General features: G+C 30.3%; 1 protein-coding gene across 1 annotated transcript in view; it reads right to left on the reverse strand.

The window, feature by feature from the left end:
- Positions 1–3,365: 3,365 nt before the first annotated feature.
- Positions 3,366–22,643, reverse strand: part of LOC134695471 (ADAM 17-like protease) — a 33,603-nt gene continuing 14,325 nt past the window's right edge. Inside the window, exons 10-23 of the mRNA XM_063556740.1 lie at positions 22,295–22,433; positions 21,451–21,561; positions 20,217–20,222; positions 19,216–19,334; positions 17,622–17,691; positions 15,965–16,088; positions 14,031–14,138; positions 12,291–12,353; positions 9,840–9,913; positions 8,760–8,881; positions 8,462–8,540; positions 7,991–8,079; positions 6,984–7,028; positions 3,366–5,565 (exon numbers count right to left, since the gene is read on the reverse strand). Coding sequence (XP_063412810.1) covers positions 5,404–5,565; positions 6,984–7,028; positions 7,991–8,079; positions 8,462–8,540; positions 8,760–8,881; positions 9,840–9,913; positions 12,291–12,353; positions 14,031–14,138; positions 15,965–16,088; positions 17,622–17,691; positions 19,216–19,334; positions 20,217–20,222; positions 21,451–21,561; positions 22,295–22,433 — 1,311 coding nt within the window. The 3' untranslated portion in view covers positions 3,366–5,403. The remainder of the gene's footprint in view (positions 5,566–6,983; positions 7,029–7,990; positions 8,080–8,461; positions 8,541–8,759; positions 8,882–9,839; positions 9,914–12,290; positions 12,354–14,030; positions 14,139–15,964; positions 16,089–17,621; positions 17,692–19,215; positions 19,335–20,216; positions 20,223–21,450; positions 21,562–22,294; positions 22,434–22,643) is intronic.

A 22,643-nucleotide genomic window follows, 5' to 3' on the forward strand; every position in this document is an offset into this window, starting at 1 on the left:
TAAATCTTAAACAAACTGACAAAGCCATGGCTAAAAATGAAAAAGACAAACAGACAAACAATAGTACACATGACACAACATGCGAAAACTAAAGAATAAACATTATAAACCATTATAGGTCAAAGTACGGCCTTCAACATGGAGCCATGGCTCACATCAAACAGCAAGCTATAAATGGGCCAAAGAACTACTAGTGCAAAATCATTCAAACGGGAAAAATAACGGTCTAATCTATATAAAAAAACAAACGAGAAAATGTCTATTTTTCAGACAAGTTTGGCATTGTTGGTTGGTCAGGTCTGTTTAATTTCCAATATTTTAATTGTATCCTGTCAATAACACTTGTATTACAAACAAACAAAACAATAAACTGTTATCTTTATTAAAATTTTATTCATGATAAAATTTGATGGTTTTATATAGAAATAAAAAGATCATCCTAAAACAGTTAATAAAGAATTTCTAAATATAGAACAAACACATCTAAATATAGAACAATAAATGTCTAACGATAATATAAACTCTGATATGTAATAATGAATTTGTTAAAGCATTTAATGATATTTAATTGTAAAGAATACACAATGCTTGTCAGTCTGGCATGAAATGAAACTGAAAATAGTCTGATAAAAAATGAAAATTGAAAATATACAAAACTGGTCCCTTCCACATAAGTATCTTATAAAACAGTCATACAAATTGGAATAATTGAAAAGTTAAAATATGTTGAAAACTGAAAGTAGTTTTGTAAAATAAAAACAAATTGAAAGTACAAAATAATGGTAACTTGTTCTACATAAGTATCATCTAAAATAGTCATACAAATTGGAATAATTGAAAAGTTTAAAGAATATTGAAAACTGAAAATAGTTTTGTAAAAAAAATTTGAAAGTATAAAATAATGGTCCCTTTCTACATAAGTATCTAATAAAACAGTTATACAAATTGGAATACTTGGAAATTTCAAGGAATATTGAAAAAAAATATTTCTCCTTGTTTTTTTGTAAAAATAAAATGGAGAAATTTATACAAATAGGAATATTTTGAAGTTTAAAGACATGTCTCCCTCAACAGTATTTTTTTTTATTACAATTGATATTTTGGTAAAAGTCAGTACAAGGAAAAAAATGAATATCTTCAGGTAGTGATTCATAGCTGTGTAAAGTTTTGTCAAAATCAGTCTAACCATTTGGAAAGAGTTATGCTTACAAGAGACTCTTACAACGTAACGCAACATTGAATCGAGAACTTCAATGATCTCCCCTTATTAAGAACTTAAATTATATCCCCATATAAAGAACTTCAATTATCACCATATAAAGAACTTCAATTATCACCATATAAAGAACTTCAATTATCACCCCTTATTAAGATCTTCAATTATTTTCCCTTATTAAGAACTTAAATTATATCCCCATATAAAGAACTTCAATTATCACCCCTTATTAAAAACTTCAATTATCTCCCCTTATTTACCATCTAGAACAGAGTGATATTCCTATGTGCACATCATGACGTATTGCTCTACAACTATTTGGGTAACTTTTCGTTTATATTCATCAGCAGAACCCCAGATTTTCTTTGAAATTTTTATACATGGTTTTGTTCCTTTAAAAAGTAAGCAAGGGTAACACTTAAAAGTCAAATGGGCAAAGAGGCAGACAAATAGACAAGGTGATTCCTATAACCTATCTATTCTTCAAATTTTATTTGCAACCGATTTTTTTATCAATAATTCAATTAAAACATCTAATGAATGTATTGAAGTTGGAAATATATGAAAACAAAATCACTTCAATTGTCTCCCCTTATTAATAACTTCAATTATCTCCCCTTATTTAGAATTCAGTTATATCCCTTTACTATCTAGAACAGAGTTAAAGTTATATTCCAATAAGCACATCATGAGGTTATGCTCTACAACTATTTGGGTAACTTTTCATTGATATCCTGATGAATATCAATACTAATTTACATAATAGAATTATTCAACGCAAATTAAAATAAAGGTACAGAATATTCTTATTTTAATCCCAGTAGCATGAACATTTCCGGATGGGAAAGATAAGAGACTCCATTTGTATTTTTGTTCACTGTTGAAATTCATAACAAAGGGAGAATACTCTCTTTAAAATCTTGAATCTCATACTTAGACGCCATCTTGATTTACATTCCCTAGTAATCTGCTGTTTTTAGCAAAACAAAATAAATATAAAATTTGTTCGTTAAGGCACAACTGTATTACACAAAATAAAAGGCACTTTAAATAGTAAGGCACAAATAATATTTGACTCTGTTGCATATTAATTCACTTTTCAAGTAAGCATTAAAATGTAGTAAAAATTACATGTTCAAAAACCTTGTTATCTATACACCCTACGGTAGGCTGCTATGAAGTGAAAAGAAACATAAAAATTTGTCAACAAGAAATAGTATCACAGTATTATACACAATAAAAAGGCACTCAATATAGTAAGGCACGACATCTTGTAAATTTTTATTTGTACTTCAAAAATGAAAGATAGTACAAAATGTATAATAAACATATTTTATTTTTAAAATAATGCAAAAAGACAAATTTTACTTGAATAAAATGCAAGAAGACATATCAATAAAAACAATATCATAGTAGACATCTAATTATTTATTTTTTAAATAAATAAAATGTCAATTTTTTTTATTAAAGAAACCATAGTTTTTGTCATATTTAAATAAAAGTAGTTTTGAAAAAGGTTTCTTTAAGAACACCACATTTTACAAAAAAATAAAAATATCCTGGTGCATTTTATTAAAAGGTTAGTAAATAGACGTAAGTTAAAAAAAATACAGTAAGAAGACATATTTTTTAAAATAATAAGTAACTAAAATTTAATATTTAACAATAACATAACCTCGCAACAAGGAAAATAAACCATAATCTCTAATTTTACTCGACCAAATAAATATTATCAAAAATTAATTTCCTCAATTTCTTAAATTTGAATTTGAAATTTTTCATTACTTTATATGTTGTTTATCTTCTTTTTTTTTTTTAACTAATTGTTATATTTACTATATTCAATGAAAATAGTTTGACAGAAATATTATCAAGATGCATGGTTTTTAAAATATTTCAAGAAATATAGAGGTTGCTGGGGAAAATGTTTTTAAATTCACTTCGTAGGGAAACAACATAGAAAAGTCATAAATAAAAGGCTAAATATCCTTCATTGTCATATACAAATGATTGTACCATGTTATTGTGAGTATAAAACATCCAAGAAAGCTCCTTTTGAAAGCAATCTGATAAAAGAGGGGGGTTTGGAGGGGACCTGATCCTGAAATTCCTGAAAAACATGAAATCCTGAGGTCCCGATTTAAAAAAATTATTAAATCACCACATCCTGAAATTCGAAAAATGATATCTTGGATCCCTAAAGGATCAATCCCATGCTTAAAACACTCGATCACAACGTCCTGAAAAAGGTCCTGCCCCCTCATAAAACTACAGATCATGTATCATCAGGAAGGATTTACTTCAAAAGAAATATTACAAAGTGACAATATGATAAAATTTCCTGTTAGATATAAAATCATCAATGAAGAGTAACCAAATTTCCTGCTTCATAACTATTATGAAAATTATTAATTTTCCTGGTTAAAGTATAATCAGTTCTGTGGGGGATATATAAGTTCTGATATAATTTTCCTACTGGTTTACTCTAATTGAAATATTATTTAGTTTCTAGCTGAAAATTTTGAAGAGAAATGATGTTTACCACTTTTTATAAAAAAAACTTTCGGGAAAAAAAAGCGGGAATTTCTCGCTACATTGAAGACCTGTTGGTGACCTTCTGCTGTTGTTTTTTATTTGGTTGGGTTGTTGTCTCTTTGACACATTCCCCATTTCCATTCTCAATTTTATTTGATGTAATATTTCTGATGGATTTATTTGTTGAAAAGAAAATATTTGAAAAATCAAGAATGTGTTACACAAAAAATCTAAAAAAAAACAACTCGATTGTGAGTCTTACATATGTATACTAAGATCATTTGTGAAACTCATTCCTAAGACATCTCTTTCAAAGACATACAAATAGACATTCGGAGATAAAAGCCTCCAAATTTCATGTTTTATATAATGAATCCAGTTAAAATGAGAATAACAATACACATACAAAATTCTAAGTATAATTTACATATATTGAACACATTATTACATTCATAATTAAATACTCATTCTTTTAAAAACAAAAATGTTAAACGTTTCAGGTATAAAACTTGAACTGACATATAGCAACCTTTTAAAATCATGTTTAAAAATAAGAAATTTAGTTTTTTAGCAGCATGATAAAATAATGTATACATAAAGTCCAATCTCTTATATTTTTGCAATGTTAATTCTGATTGGACAATGTTGAATGCTTCATGACATCAATTATATAATATATGTTTCTGTATGTCTATATAAACATATGTTATTATATAAGTAACTCTTACTTGTTATGATAAATTTTTGCAACTATTTTCACCATTCTTTTTTATATTGAAATTAATTTATTGTTTTCTAATTTACAGACATCAATTCAATATTTGATGCTAGTTAAAGAATACATTGCAAATACACTCAATTACCAACCATCAACTCAATAATTGATGTCAGCAAATATTTCCTAAACAACAGTGTCCATCAAAATCCTTATCCATTTAAATAAAAATATAAATTCCTTTAATAATAAGCAGCAACCTTCTACAACCTTAAATTATGTCATTAACAATGAAACAATTTTTTAGCCAATGACCTTTGACCTGACTGTATTCACTGTAACCATGGTAACCATGACTACTTTCAACCCTTTTTTTGTTTGAGGACAAAATGTGTCTATGATCATGTGTATTTTTCATTTAGATCTTATCTGTGATTTCAAAATATACAATAAATGTAGTTATATTTCTAATTAAGGGGGTTGACTGCTCATTTCTAAAAAAAAAAGCAAGGTAACACATTTTGCAATTTTTAAATACTGGAGCTAAACGGATCATATTTCAATAAAACAGCTGCTTTTTGTTAGAGCCAATAAAAATCTTGTTATTACATACAGTTGGTTGTAAATAGTATTCAAAACACTTTTTTTTAAATAAAAAAGAAATTTTACGGAAACACAGTCAGATACATGGAAATTATAAGGACTGTTACAAATCATTAAAAATAAAATTATTTATATTCAAATAAAACAGCTGCATTGTTAGGGCTGATAAAAATATTGTTAGTACATTAACTGTTGGTTGCTGAAAATTTTCTTTTTTCTCTCTCTCTCAAAAATGTTCAAAAAATATAACATAAACATTAAGAACTGTAGACAAATATGTGATAATTTAATTTTTGGTCCCTCTTCTCCATATATTTGTTTTGTAAATTTTCCATTAGACTTTTGATTCTCTTTCTGTGTCCAGGTAATCAAAGCTTTGAATTGTGGGTAATGGACGGATGCCATGTTGACGTATAATGCTACCAGCAGGTTTGAGTTTAAAGTTCCCGGCATGCCTTATTTTGGTTTTATCTTCGTCTAATATGAACACATTATTCTGAAAATAAAAAAAATAAATTTAGTATTTAATTAACAAATAAATGCATAGTTGTTTTGGGGTTGTTATTTTTCTTATTTTTCATATGGCTGTTTCAGAATTACCCTTCATTTTTATTCTCAACACAATTCATTATGTTGATTTATCCATACCCAAAAAGGTGAACTTTGACATAACCATTTAGCACAATTAGATTTTATAAACATCAATATCAGGACTGGGTGAATATCCCAATAAGAACTCACATTCAAGTATCTAATATAGATATCTTTGATGCAGATTTTCCTGAAATTGTATTGTTAACTCTCACATTTTTGTCAAAAAATTGCAAAAAATAAATGCCACCAATAATTTGTTATTGTTCTATTATAATGCCATTATGTTATTATCCTATTATATTCTGCAGCTGTGCTATTTGAGCAGTCAAAATGTATATTTATATGTGATATACAGTTGCTGACTGTATATCACCTTGTTTCTGACGTTGACAATGTGTTTCCGTAGAGTTTTATTTATGACATCAATAATACATACAGGTTTGCGAATATTTTAATGTCTTCCGCTCAAAATTAAGAAATGATGGTTTTTACCCTAAATAATTCATTTAGAACTTACAGTTATAAGAGTTGCAGTATATAAAGAATAACCATACATTGTCTTGAAATATCAATGTTATTTGTACTTGGCTCGAAACAAGTAGAAATGCTCGGCACAGCCTCGCTTTCTACATGCTTCTAAGCTTGTACAAATAACATTGATATTTTGAGACTTGAGACAATGTATGGTTATTTTATATATAATTTTGAAATACTATGAAAGACAAAAATATTTTACTCACATATGTGGATTCTTAAAAATTCTTAAGAACTTCTGGATAATTTTAAATCTTTGTCTTTTTCTGTAATTAGTTCTAACAAAACTTTGATTTTTTAACCCTGTATACCATTATTTCCCATGTAAAATTATATTTTTTTTATAACACTTTGAACGACAAAATTATTTTATATTTCTTCCTGTGTGGCGAAGCAATGAAAGTGGTTGTTAAATTTGGTAGATGTTTTTGTGCTTCTTTGTTGAATATTTGTTTTGAGATTGTGACACAGTGATGACTGCTGTACCCATGTTTTGACAATTTTACCTATTGTGTCTGTTTCGTTCACACGTTGTTGTAAATGTGATAAAACTGTCATACAAGTAAGAGTTTTAGCAATATAAAACCAGGTTTAGTCCACCATTTTCTACATTTGAAAATGCCAGTACCAAGTCAGGAATATGACAGTTGTTTTTCATTTGTTTGATCTGTTTTATCCTTTGATTTTGCCATTTGATAAGGGACTTTCCATTTTGAATATTCCTCAAGGTTCAGTATTTTTGTGAGTTTCTTTTTTCTGAATTTACAGAAAATAAATCTTACATACCATCCTACTTCTCATTCTTTTTAATTTTCTGTCATTTTTTCTATCCTGCAAATAAATCAAACGTTATAAAAAAAGTTCATTTTGTACTAAATTCCTCACAAGTAACCAGGATGTAAAGGGAGATAAGAAAAATGTCAAGGAAAATAAACCATGATTACAAGGGAGATAATTTAGAATAAGTCAGACTATTTTTTTTCTCTTTTGAATTATTACACATTTTGAACTACTTTCTTGGATAGTTATGTCATTGGCAATCACAACCCCTCTTCTTATTGTCATACTGACTAGTAACAATGATTACAAAAATTCTCAGTAGACAACTGGTGTTCCAAGCCTTTCATAAATTTACTTCACATGCTTAATGAACTCTTTTGAAAATATTGTTTTTTTTTCTATTCATATTAAGCGAACAATAAAAATGGACAGTGAAGTAAACAACTGATCTTTCAACAGAAAAACTGATTTTAATCAATTAAGAGTAGTGGTGGAAAGAATTACATTACTTTCAAAACCAAGATATAACTTAAAACAAGAAGGTGTCCACAGTACACGGATGCCCCACTTGCACTATCATTTTCTATGTTAAGTAGACCATGAAATTGGAATAAATTCTCTAATTTCACATTAAAATTAGAAAGATCATATCATGGGGCACATGTATACTAAGTTTCAAGTTGATTGGACTTCAACTTCATCAAAAACTACCTTGACCAAAAACTTTAACCTGAAATTTGCACTATCATTTTCTATGTTCAGTGAACTGTAAAATTGGAGTCAAACTCTAATTTGGCATTTAAATTAGAAATATCATATCATAGGGCACATGTATACTAAGTTTCAAGTTGATTGGACTTCAACTTCATCAAAACTACCTTGATCAAAAACTTTAACCTGAAGCGGGATAGACGGACGGATGCACAGACGGACAAACGAACGGAGGCACAGACCAGAAAACATTATGCCCCTCTTCTATCGTAGGTGGGGCATAAAAAAGGAGCAAAACTTACGAAATAACTGAATGTACAACTGGCCGGAATCCATAGAACTAATGAGAATATGATGATTGTTCCTACAATGTTACTCTTCATAAACGCCACTGTAAATAGAAAATTATAAAATATTAGGGATTTAAAATGAGACTTTTCCTTTCTTCATTCATTTATCTCTTATGGTTTTTATCCTTCCTTTCAAAAATTTGCAGAAAGTTGTGTTCTTTATATGTGACGCCTACAGACATGGTCACATTTTTTCAGGGAGTCACAATAGGAAATTTAGAAAAATCAAGAAAATTTTATGTCATTATTTAATATTAACTTATCATTTGCTAAGAACAGATATTTCGCTAGTGATGAAAGGAATTTTTCTCACGCCGCTCAAGATATGTGAAAATGGCAAAAAAGTTATAGAAGGTAATTTGAAAAGTTTCATGACTATTTTTTTTTATCTTTTTCATGTTATTTCAATCATTTTACACTCACCAAATTCATCAGCTGTAATATTTTCTATAATACTGAATAATCGCTGAACCATATCTGACACTTGCTTCTTGCAATGACCCTGGAAAAAATGTCAAGGTTAATTTCAGGATCAATCTTTTACCACTATCAGCCCTCATGTTTACATTCCTCTGTGTAATATAATGAAAGAAAAAGAAAAATAGCACATTGTCGTTTTTTCACTACTCCTTAAATTTCATTCAAATTGTGTTTTTTTTTCAACAACCAAATTCTTAAAATTATTAAAATCTCATCTTAAAAACCTCTTTTAAATACCTACACTTTCACAGTAACCATGGTAACAAGGTCTGCCGTCTGTTAATTCTACCATTCTCTCATCTACTTGACAAGTTGAGTTGGTAGTATTGTATTTACAACATTTAAAACATGCATAACCAGTTTCTACAAAGAAAACAATCACAATTTAGCCTCTATTTTTAAAACAAACTTAATATACAATGTATGCACAACAATTTCCAAAAACTTGTTTCTGAAGAAAAGTTATTCGCTAGTTTGAATCCATATAAAATTTTACTTTTTTTCACTGATAAAAAAAGTTCCCATTTTTCAATATATTCTTTAAGAATCTGAGTTTGAATCCCAACATATATGTAAACTAACTTCAAGATTGAAATAATTCCAAAGCAGGCAGGCAGAATTATACAAAGCAAGGGTTAGGCTCAATGATTAGATTATGTGTGTTATACATGTGTGCAATTTATGTGCTTGATTTTCTGTTTTCATTTGAAGAATTTGGTGTCTCGTTAACAATTATTCATAATTTGCTGAACCTTTAGCAGTTTATAGCTTCAAATGTTGTAAAAATAACAGTCTATCATCAAAGACTTATGTTGACCATTCTCTATTTTTGTTTTGCTTGGACACTGGGTTGCTGATTCATTGAGGTAGTTCCCAAATTTCCTTTTATTCCCTAATACTGTGGATTCCTTATTATTTGTTGTATATCAATTTTCATGGATTCTGTGGGTACAGTTGAACACAAATCCAAATGTTCTACGTGTAACTGGAGAGCATGTATATACTCTACAAATTCATATCGTCACCACCAAGATTCGGACCTAGGTCATCTGCGTGACAGTCAGTGCGTTAACCCACTGAGCCAAAGAATTGATTCCCTAGCTCAGTTGATTAAGACTGGCTATATATGTTCTACCAGTATTAAGGGGAAGCAACCCCGCTACATATGAATAAAAAATTTATGTAGGCTTTGCACGTAGTGATTGGCAAAACGATGTAATCAAATATACACTTAAATTGGTACCCATGAAAATAAATAAATCTACCGCAAGAAGAATATTTATTATCTATAAATCAGTATCCTCCCATTATATACTATTACCTGGATCACATATACAAGGTACTTTGCCTTTAATTTCACAGAAGTTCAGACACACACCATCTTTGCATATACCTCTGAAAAATTCAACAATTTCTTGTATAAACTTATCTATAATTTGTGCATTGGTATAGCACAACTTCCTTGATACCAAAATTGCTCAGGTGAAGCTAAGTTAAATCTTAGCTACGGTAAAGCCATATCAAGAAAAATTATGACTGAGCAATGGAGATTTCAAAATCAAAATTTAACATGTGAGCTGCGTCGGATAGAAATCAAATGTATGCAATTGCATGAAAATAACTACATACATATGAATTTGATTTATTTTTGTATAATATACAAATATAGTCTTTGTATGAGGTCGATACAAGGATATATTGACCTGAAAGAAGTATATTGACTGAGGACGAAGTCCGAGGTCGATATACTTCTTTGGGTCGATATATCCTATATCGACCTCATACAAAGGCTATATTTGTTATATTATTAATTTCCGACCATGTTTGTATCAAAATCGTCATTTAAGTTTGTTGGAACTTTATAGATATTACATTGTCTCCTTGACAATAACAACATATTAGTTGTTATTTCATTTGCTTTTTTTTTTTTTGACATCTTATGTATTTGAAGAATTTTTTTCTTCAAATAATCGATCACAGATATCATTTGTTTCAAAACGTTAAACAATATCCTGAAATTCATTACATGACGTCACAAAGTATATCGGTTTTTAGATATTCTAAAAATAACCGTGCAATATGCTTTTTGCCGATCAATATGCTTTTTGCTATCCGCCGTTTTCTCTCTACCTTCGAAAATATAGTTTAACATGTGACTATCCCTAAACGAATCAAATTTCTTAAAATATAGGAATTAATAATATTAAATAACACGAAAGTAAAAATTTTGGTATGTTTAATTGGTTGGTATATCAACTCAATTCCCAAACAGGTACAGACTTTGCATAGTGATTTTTTACCTTTTTTCTACCCGAAATACATAATTAGATATATTGATAAACATATGCATTAGGTCGATTTCATATGTTGATAATTACAATTTTCATATTGTAAACTTTATATTTCTATGTATAAATATTGCTTTATTATATCTCCTTGCCAAGCTTGTGTTTTTATAATAATCTCCTTGATAGAGAGTTGCTGCATGCAAGAAAGCTTTTGCACCAATGGTTGCTTAAGGTAAAGTTGTGGGCACCCAATGAAAGTTTAAAGAATCCATCATGATTTGGTTGACTGTTATGGAATATCTTTGATATTTTTGGCATCTGGCAGCAGAATGAAAGAGGCTTTTAATAAATGATTTTGAAAGTAACCAGTTCAAGTGTTTTTGCATTTTTGAATGTCTAATCATTCACTCTAGAAGGAAATTCAACTGAATGTAAAATCAGGAGTTACAATATAACAGGTGAACCATGTGCAACAGGATCCACTTACCCCTCCAGAGCACCTGAGAACACCAACAGGATCCACTTACCCCTCCAGAGCACCTGAGAACACCAACAGGATCCACTTACCCCTCCAGAGCACCTGAGAACACCAACAGGATCCACTTCCCCTCCAGAGCACCTGAGAACACCAACAGGATCCACTTCCCCTCCAGAGCACCTGAGAACACCAACAGGATCCACTTCCCCTCCAGAGCACCTGAGAACACCAACAGGATCCACTTCCCCTCCAGAGCACCTGAGAACACCAACAGGATCCACTTACCCCTCCAGAGCACCTGAGAACACCAACAGGATCCACTTCCCCTCCAGAGCACCTGAGAACACCAACAGGATCCACTTACCCCTCCAGAGCACCTGAGAACACCAACAGGATCCACTTACCCCTCCAGAGCACCTGAGAACACCAACAGGATCCACTTACCCCTCCAGAGCACCTGAGAACACCATCTTTCTGGGGAGATTTGACTTTAGTTTTCTATGTTATGTTTATTATACTATTGATCATTGTTCTTATCGCACCGTGGGTAAAATATCACGTTGTGATTGGTTTAACGCCGTCACGTGGTGACCCCCTATGAGACTGTATGGGTTTAGTAAATTTTAATGGGGGTTCATGACGCATTAATAGTGATATCATCTATTAATGTTGTTTATTTTTCGACAAAACGCACCAGAAAGGGTTAAATACTAACCCCCTATGGATCCTTACGGGGTCAGTAGGGAACCATATAATTTATAATGTTTTGCCATGACATTTGTTAGTTCGTTTTCTACGTTTGAATATCCCTTTGGTATCTAATGCCTCACTTTTACAAGGTGTAAAACAACAGCATCATTATTCAAGTGCATGATCACATCTTTATATTCTTTAAATTTCAGGTTTACACATGAAAACAAAGTATCACCATATATAATAATCAATGTCCACCACTGTTATGGTATTATGTAGCCATCTTATTTATTAGGTTGTCATGGTAACTTACCCATCTATACATGGTCGGCCATTGTTTTTGATCCTAGGTTCAGGACAATTGAGACTAGATCCACTGAAGAAAGGTTAAGGATATTAACAGGAAAAACATGGGAAAAAAAGGTTTTATATAATCAGCATTCTGAACTTTTGTTATCAAAATTGTACTGTACAAGGAACATGATTCTTTCCTGATTGTACCTTTGTTCAATTTTTTTTTCAAATGATTTTAATAGTGTACTGCGAATCAATGTTTAAACTTTACATATATATGTAACAGGGGTGTGGAAATGTTTGCTGTGGGCTCTTGTCCCTGGGCAAGTAAAACTGTAAATTTCACTTGTCCGGAAAAAAAAGTTACTTGCCCTGATGGTACCAATAAATATAAGTATTTCATTGTTAGCTAGTATATAATTATTAGCACTGTTTTGCATCACACAAGCAAATGAAATCCATTTGTTTAAATGTATCTAGGAAAGTAGGTTATATATATAATTAACATCTATGGGACAGAAACTGTACAGCAAACCAACCAATGAAATGACATGTAAAGGTTTTTGAATACGAATTGTACCCAGTAGGTACATATAATGAAATACTAATTTAGAGGACAGTGAGTGAAGAAATGAAAATTAAATAATGGATAAACTATTGTCTTTTTTGGTGTTTCTCTCAACTGACACACTTGGTGTTTTTTTTTATAATTGTCTTAATTGGCAATTAAAGCATCCCTTCTATTTAATTACCACTCTGACAACAAATATTGTTGACCTTTGATCTATAAATATAAAGACAAAAAAAATTTAAAAAAAAAAAATTATTTTCTGAATTTCCATCCGGTGCAATCTGATAGTCCTTGATGTCTGAAACTCTCGCTTCCATATTTTTTTTTAGAATTCCTTATCCTCAATTTGCGTTTGCTTTTTCATTTTTTTACTCTACTCATTACTCTTTTTGTCCGCTGTTTTAAGTATTTATCAATCTGAATCTCAATACAAAATCATATAAAATGACACTTCCACTCATGATTGATAAAACTTAATCGACGATCCCAGGACAATGGACAAAACCAATGCAATGTTACCTGACTCGGGTTTGCCAACTTATTTTTATCTATTTTGTTAATCGATCTATTTCCAGTATTATGTAATATTTATCGTCATGAACATTGTTTTTACTCGCTGACCATTGATTTCTTTAAAAAAAAATAAACATCTTTATACATTTTGAATTTATTCTATATTTTTGTTGGATTTGAACTTTGACTTTTATATATTTTTTCCTTGTCCACAGGCAAGCCAGACAAAAATAATTACTTGTCCGGGTGTTCAAATGTATGAGTCGGGCGAGTCGGGCATAGCATTTCCACACCCCTGTGTAATAAATCTAATAGAGAGATTAACTGTGGCGATAAAAAATGTCATCTCAACTTAAAATCAAATCAAATAAAGATATAATTCTCTCTATTATAAGCAATTAAATTTCCAATTTTCAAACTTCAAAACTAAGAAATGTAATATCTGCTATTCTAATGATTTCAAAGATGATACTTTTGCAATATTTGACTCTCTTTTCCGGTGACTTAAAAACATTGTATACTTTTTTCATATATTTAATTTTAAAAAGTTGATGTGTACTCACATGAAATTTAAAAATCATCTTGTAACTTATTCTATTGGACAACAGAGAAAAGTAAATCTATGTTTATCACAAATAATGTAATAGTTTGCCATAGATTTTGATAAAAGGATACTTGCACACAGCGTCCCCTTTACAGTCTAGAGTATTTTCAACACCACAAGAAGTATTTTTATCTGCTATTTTACATGTAGAACGCACACAGCATTCATAATTCCATCCACTGAAAAGGAAAGTTCTGTTAAAACACCTTTATACAGTTATTATCCTCATTTAAAACATAAATATGATGCCAAAAAAAGTCTTTTGGTTACATTTCTGTATATATTAACCCATAGGAACTCCTTTTACAGCTAAAACTGCACCACTTTTACTATGAAGTTTTGAAAAATAATATATCCTAGAATAGAAAGTTCAAATGCACTACTATTTTTTACGAAGATGAAAATAAAGGGGCTGTGCAGCATATTTTCAATGATTATATACCCGGAACTTCAAGAGTTTTAATTTACACTAAAATTCTTTATTACCCCTACTTTGACTGTGGGGTTTCCATATATTTCAATTTGACCAAGATGCATACCGTATGCATATTTATCATATATTTAGTACAAAATACAGCTATTTTGTATATCTAATAAAGGTTCTTTTTCCAGTCTGTATCACCTACCCTGTATCGCATACCCCGTATCGCATGGCTAAACCCGTATCGCATACCCCGTATCGCATGGTAAAACCCGTATCGCATACCTTTTTTTTTTTTTTTTTTTTTTTTAACTAAAGTCAGTTTTTTAGGTTTTTTTTTTGCTTAAGAATTTTTTTTCTAAAAATAGGTATTTTTTTGGAATGACGTCATTGTTTGGTATGTAACGTCACGTGCATCAAGTTTTCATATTGTATGTGACGTCACGAACATCAAGTTTTTACAACATATATTTTGGCACACTCAATGCAACTATAAAAAATACAAAACACTTAAATATATACAATAATAAACAAAATATTTTCAAAACAACAGATTGAAAGGTAACCTAGGTGCATCGTATAAATAATCGAGCAGTTATTTAAAAGCTTTGAAACAAGACAAAAGCAGAACTGAAGGTAACCCAGTGCTCTGGATCAGAAAACAGTTCATATACTATAATACTCTTCTGTTGAAATATATGATAAAGCGTATAATACATGGCAAAATCCGTATCACATGGCGTATCACCCTCGACCAATATCATCCCTCGGGCCTAAAGGCCCTCGGGCTGATATTGATGTCTCGGGATGATACGACATATGATACGGATTTTGCCATGTATTATTCTCTATATATTTACTGGTAACATTCCCAAGTTATGTCTCTACGAGATAAAACATAGAGATCACATCTGGAAACCAGTACCTAAATAGAATTGATTATCTATGAATATGAGGAGTGGTTTGAGAAACAGTTGAATATCAAGTGCAACCTATAAGAGTTTGAAACCTGTCGGAGTGTTGTAAAAAATTTGCATTCATAAAAATAAATTATTCTTCCATATATAGATTTGGGACAAAAAATATTTTAAATCTCATTTTCATATTTTTCCCTCACATACAACAACATAGTCCATATCTACATATTGCACTAGTTTAAGTTTACAATCTTTTTGATACTGTTTTCATAGGAATGCCTTACCTTCATATTGCACCTAGTTTGATATTACTGGGTTACCATAGCAACAACTTACCTACATATTGCACCTGGTTTGATATTACTGGGTTACCATAGCAATGACTTACCTACATATTGCACCTGGTTTCATATTACACTGTTACCATAGCAATAACATACCTACAAATTGCACCTGGTTTGATATTACCTTGTTACCATAGCAATGACTTACCTACATATTGCACCTGGTTTGATATTACATGATTACCATGACAATGACTTACCTACATATTGCACCTGGTTTGAGTTTACAATATATCGCATGGTTACAATAGTAATGAGTTATCTACATACTCCAGCTGGTTGAGATTACAAGCAATGTCATGGTTACCATAACAACAACTTACCTACATATTGCACCTGGTTTGAGTTTACAATCTCTATCACAACAATTATCACCATAGTAACCAGCATCACATTCTTCATCTTCCTCCAGTTTACCATTCCCACAAAATGTCACATCAGAACTTTCTGAAAATCATTTGTTAGAGAAAAAAACTTATATTTAGACTATTTATATGAATTTTCTAGCCATTTAAGGAGGCTTGAGGGTAAAAAAAAAAAATTCAGCAAAAATTGAAAAAATAATAATTTTCATTTCATATTTTATTTATTACTCTATAAGTTGTTACTTTATGAAATGGTACCCAAAAAAATCAATTTGTTTTGGCCCCAAATGACTTTTGAAATGTTAATATCATTGAAAAAGCTCCAAGTTATCTCCCTTCGGTGAAACAAATGCTACTTTTGCTATTAAAATTGAAATATCTTTTTTAACTCATTGGTGACCTATACTTTTTATGATTTTTTTCAAATAAGCTGTACTTGAACTAAACTATTTTAAAATTTAAGGGATTTCTGTAATTTAGTTCTTTTTTTATTTTGTTATTACCTTTTTTTCTCCTATTAGGTCAACAGGAAAAAAATACCTTCACAAAGATGCATGCTTCTTTCGAAGGCAGATTGTGACCCCATATTTTTAGTTTATTTTTCTATCAAGTGAAGGATAAATAGATATAGGAAGATGTGGTGTGAGTGCCAATGAGACAACTCTCTATAAAGTTTATTTAAAGAAAAAAATATCAACGTTCTCATAGGTAAAAAAGAGATGAACAGATTTATCTTGATCATTCATTGAATACCAATTTTCTTGAATATAGGTAATCCACAATTACAAATGTGCAAAGAAGTACAAACTTTCAATAGGATTGTATTCAGATTTTAACAAAATCATTAAAAACAGTATCCACAAAATTACATGTTTTCCTAAATCTGTGAAAATTGCTACCAACTAATATAAATGAATCCACAGTATTTATGACTATATGGTTTATATATTTCTTGACAGATAATTTATTGATCTTCCAACAAAGGGTTGTTCTTCAAAGCACAGATGTCCACATATAACAAAATGTTTAGCTAAATGATACTATAAAATGTGTTGTTTTAATTTCCAGGCAGGGATGCAGTAGAATGTGTCCCCATGCCTGTAGTGTTTGCCCTTATATTTTACAGTTATGGGTTTTTGCTTGTGAGTAAACTGTCAACATATTCCATTATATTGTTTTTTTTATTTCTTTTACTGGTGTCATTTGGTCACTTGTGGAGAGTTGTCTCATTGGCAATCATACCACATCTTCTTGTTTTTATAGAAAAGATTTTGCTTCATAATATAATTGTCTTTCAGAAAAAGCACAGCAATAAAAGTAATATTTTCTTCCTTTTGTTTTTTTTACTTCTGTGAAGTGATTTTGTGTCATGAATCGATACACCATATCCTTTGTTTTTCAGTGTTTCTTTCTTACAAGATGTTTTGGAAGGATGTGACTCTCTGCCACATTTTTATTTATGCTCTGTTCTTTTTTGTTCAAAAATTACGTGCCATGCCCCTTTGTCCTTAAAATAACACCCTGCCATACTATTAGTTTGAAATCAAAATTTTAAAGATCGACATTTTATTATAATATTTATATTTGAACATTTTTGAAGCATATATTCACTCACCTGTAAAGCATCTTGGTCCTTTTGATTCTAAAACTTTAGATATATATTGCTTACTACATTGACTGAAAAACTGTAAAAAAAAAGTTCTTAAATATTTATAATCACACGAATTTTTTTTAAACTCAATGGTTACAGTTGTTCAATTTTTCAGTTGATGGGGAATAGGAGGCACTCAAATTATGTACTGTAAATTCAGAAATAATTGCGTGCATTTATTATTGCGATCTTGTAATTAAAATGCATTTATTTTTGTGATATTGAGAGAAATCCTCTTTAATTCATATAAAAAATATTCAAAATGTGAGTTTTAATTATTGCGATCTTGTAATTTAAATGCATTTATTTTTGTGATATTGAGAGAAATCCTCTTTAATTCATATAAAAAATATTCAAAATGTGAGTTTTAATTATTGCGATTATAACCCTGCCACATCAAACTAAATAACTTCTTTTAAATGTGATTGCATTTTCATTTAAATTTTGAAGAATTATAAGTATAATGAAAATTTTCATTGTATGGGTGGTTAGGGTCTTTGAAAAAGTACATCCCATGTATTTATTAATATTTGAATCATAATCAGTTTTACAAAATATTTACTGAAATATTTTTGTTCGATTAAATTTTTTCAAAACATAGCCATAGGAGGAGAGATAACTCACTTGATTCAGACTTATAAAGAAATAAAAAGTAAATTTTCCCTCTTTTGTTTTTCAGCAAGAAAAAAGTCCAGGAATCATGTTTTTTTCTGTTCTGAAGCACATTATAAAAGATATCTTAAATTCTATTGTTTAGTTTTCTGTCTTATGACTAAAAAGTGTATTCCTATGTATCATGTACTGTAAATTCAGAAATTATTGCATGCTTTTAATATTGCAATTTTGTCATTTTAGACCTAAATGCTATTTTAGTTTTTACAATTTTGAGAATAATCATGTTTAATTTATATAAAATATTTCAAAATGCAAGTTAAATTATTGCGTTTACAACTCTTTTTTTTTCTAAAAATAAAAACCTTGCAATAATATCTGAATATACAGTATTCTTAGAACTCTGGAATGTTACTGCTCAACCTTTTTAAATTATGTTTTTTTAAATAGCATGTGAGCTGCGTTGGATAGAAGTACATCTTATGAAAAAAGATACTTCTGTTTATTGTAAACCAACTTATTTTGGCGGATACTATATCTAGCATTTGATCCTTTCTAGTCCACTTAGTGGCTATTCAATTGCACGATTTTCCAACTGACTTGGTGTATTTTAATAAGGTAACAACAGAGTTTTACATATTCGCGATGATTTATTTTCGAGTTATTTTTCTACCTGCAAAAATAAATTGCTCGCCAAAATAAGTTGGTTTACAGTATTTATTTCGGGTTAAAAATGCAAAAAAGAATCTCTATACAGTCTGTAAATGTTTGAAAATTGAGTTGATATACAAACCTTTCAAAAACAGACCAAAATTTATTCTTTTTGTAATTGATTGTTCCAAAAACAATCAAAATCATGTGCATGTAAATGTGTACGTAAGGTCGATTTCTATCGAGCAGCTCATATTTAATTTGCCTCTGTCTCATCTACCTTAAAAGGTCTTACCTTATTATTTTGGTCATAGCCAGTAACTGCATAAGGATACATGAGGTAATGCCCTCCTCTCTCAGAGGGTGGGGCACAGTCTGATGTGTCAGGGTCATGTTCACTTCCCCAGTTATGACCTGAAAATAAATGACATATCTACATACAGTACCATAAAACAGACTTGTCTCTCTTTTTAATATACAGTGAAACCTGTATTAAGGTGGCACCTAACACTACAGGGAGATAACTCTGTAAAATCAGCTAAATGTTTTAATTATGTTGTGTTGTTAAGGGAATATTAAGCTTATCTATGATAAAAGTTAGTGTTTGTCAAATTGCTAAATTGGTTCAACTTTTTTGAAATTTTCATATTTTTTAAACAGGTCAAAGTAAATACTTTGTCAAATTTTTATGAAAATTAAACGAGCCAAATAAATATTAGTATAGGTGTTGGGTACCACCATAAGAGACCAACTAAGTGAGAGCAAATAAGTGGTCTCAAAACACAGGTGGTCTTTTAATACAGATACAATTTAATTGAAATACACTACATGTACTAGGGGATCTACAACTAGTGGTACTTTAACAGAGGTGATTGCTTAATACAGGTGGTCTCTTTAGCAGGTTTCACTGTTATAACATTACATGTATGTTTCATAAGAATCTGTAATTTTGATTGGCTGACACCAATAGCGAGGCATTCCAATATATGTAACATATTTTATTTCCATATAAAATATAACAACTATGATGATCATACTATCTATGACAATGTCAACCCTTCACAATAAAAAACAGCTATTCTTAAATAAACTTTTTTGTACAGACTTCACTTAAAGTCAGAATTCCTTATATTACTGATTTTTAAGATAAAAACATGTACCTTACTCTAGAATAAATTAGAAAATGCATGTGTTCTAGTTCGACTATATCATTTATAGCAAAAACTTCTAGTGTGTTTTTTTTTATAGAAAGATTCAATCTGTACACATAAAGGTTTCAGTTATCAATAAACTTACCTAATTCTGTTATTTTCAGCAATATGAAATTAAAATAAAGGGATGGATTAGAAAGTAATAAATGATAAAATGTCATCAAGTTGAAGATATTGACTTGATATTTGTTATATAGTTTACAACATGATAAAATTGAGAATGGAAATGGGGAATGTGTCAAAGAGACAACAACCCAATCAAAATAAAAAAACACAACAGCAGAAGGTCACCAACAGGTCTTCAATGTAGCGAGAAATTCCCGCACCTGGAGGCATCCTTCAGCTGGCCCCTAAACAAATATATACTAGTTCAGTGATAATGAACGCCATACTAATTTCCAAATTGTACACAAGAAACTAAAATTTAAATAATACAAGACTAACAAAGGCCAGAGGCTCCTGACTTGGGACAGGCGCAAAAATGCGACGGGGTTAAACATGTTTTATATTATATTAACAAATAAGTTATAGATCAAATTCGAACTTTGTTCTTGTACACTTATTTGTTTACCTGTAGGGGACTATGTATTGCCATGCAATACTCTAAGAATATCTTCAAGCATGACAAAAACAAGTGTGGAAAACTGAATATTGGAGAGAACTTTCTAAGTCTAAGTCTAAGGACCATAACTCTGCACAAAATCATCAGACAGGAACAAAATTTGAACTTGATCTGTAACATGTCATGATAAAACAGACAGTCAGTCTGACAGATAGACAGAAGTGCAATCCTAAAGTCCCCTTCAACTTTGTCATTGGTAGGAGACTAAAAATTCTCAAATTGACTAACAAAAACATGAATTAAATGTTTGATTGGTGTCCACTAGCACAACTGTCCTTTGTGACCTCATTTACCAAGTACAGTGGGTTGCCTGTATCCCTGCACTATTAACATTCATCAAATGTCTTAGTGATCGTCATTGTGCAGGATAAACTAGAATTAAAGTTTGTTCAGTAGGTACTTAATCACAATTCCCTAATAACAGCGGTGCTGATTGTCAATTATCTGAATTTAATTTGCCGAATAATTCGTGCAATATAAATTTATAGTTTTCCAACCACTTACTCAACATTGGAACAACATTGGAACGGAAGTGACGACGGCCCTAAATGCACAAGTGACGTTCACTTAAACCAAAGTTTTTGACGGAAATGCATCGAACTCAAAAGTTGTCTATTGGATCAACAGGATAACCAAAACTGGTCTTAGACAAAATAAAAACTTTTGATATAATGTATCCTTGTAAATAAATACCCACCATGTGAAGTAACTAATGCTGCTTCTAGTGATAAAATGCGATGACCTTTACTATTTTTACTGGTACTAAGGCCAGTATTCAACATTGAGTTATGCCCCTGGTGGAAAAAATCTGAAAAATAACAAAAAATTATAAAAGTTGTAAGAAAACACATTTCAAGAATCTTCGTACGAAACTTGACTGTAATACTTTTAGTGTACAAACTACACTGACATGAAGGTGTGTGAATTTGAAGGTTATCTATTCAATCTAGAACTAAAATACTTAATTTGAACAAAATTCTATCTTTTAATTGTTCTAGGTGTAAAATTTGACTAAAAAACTTTAAGATAAAAAATAATTTTAAACCAAACGGTTAGATACTTCTATAAATAGAAAAAATATAGGGTTAAACATGTTACTTCTAAATGATTTGGTACCTGGTAGAGATTTCGTCTCATTGACAATCATACCCCATAATTCTCATTTTTTAAATTAAGGTGGTACCTAACACTTTCACTAAAATTAATTTGGCTTCTTTCACTAAAATTAATTTGGCTCGTTTAATTTTCATAACACTTTCACTAAAATTAATTTGGCTCGACTCAGTCGTTTAATTTTCATAAAATTTTGATAAAGTATTTACTTTAACCCTTTAACAAAAATATAAAAATTTCAAAAATTTTGAACCAACCGTTTTATCAGAAAAATTACACTGGTTATATAGCAGTTTGACAAACATCAATTTTGATCATTTAGAAGCTTAATATTCCCTTAACACCACAATGAAAATAAAACGTTTAGCTGACTTAACAGAGTTATCTCCCTGTAGTGTTAGGTACTGCCTTAAATACTTGATACCTACCCCAAGAGCACAAACCACCTGGATCTTTTTCTTTGTGAGATGATATGTAAGCGAGTCCTAAAACTCCCCGTTCAAATTTATGAAATGTAAATAAATGAGCCAAGCAGAATCCACGAAACTGCTCATCACGACTAAATGCCTGAAATAAAATTAACAGTTAAATATAAGTTATTTAAATGTACAATATATAAATAATTTATTAGCTATTGTAAAAATCTTGAAAATAAATTTTCTAATCTCAGACAATACGGGAATAAGCATTGAATAAAATTGAGAATGGAAATGGGGAACGTGTCAAAGAGACAACAACCCGACCATAGAAAAAAACAACAGCAGAAGGTCACCAACA

Source organism: Mytilus trossulus, chromosome 13, assembly GCF_036588685.1.
Source record: "Mytilus trossulus isolate FHL-02 chromosome 13, PNRI_Mtr1.1.1.hap1, whole genome shotgun sequence".
Taxonomy (NCBI): Eukaryota; Metazoa; Mollusca; class Bivalvia; order Mytilida; family Mytilidae; genus Mytilus; species Mytilus trossulus.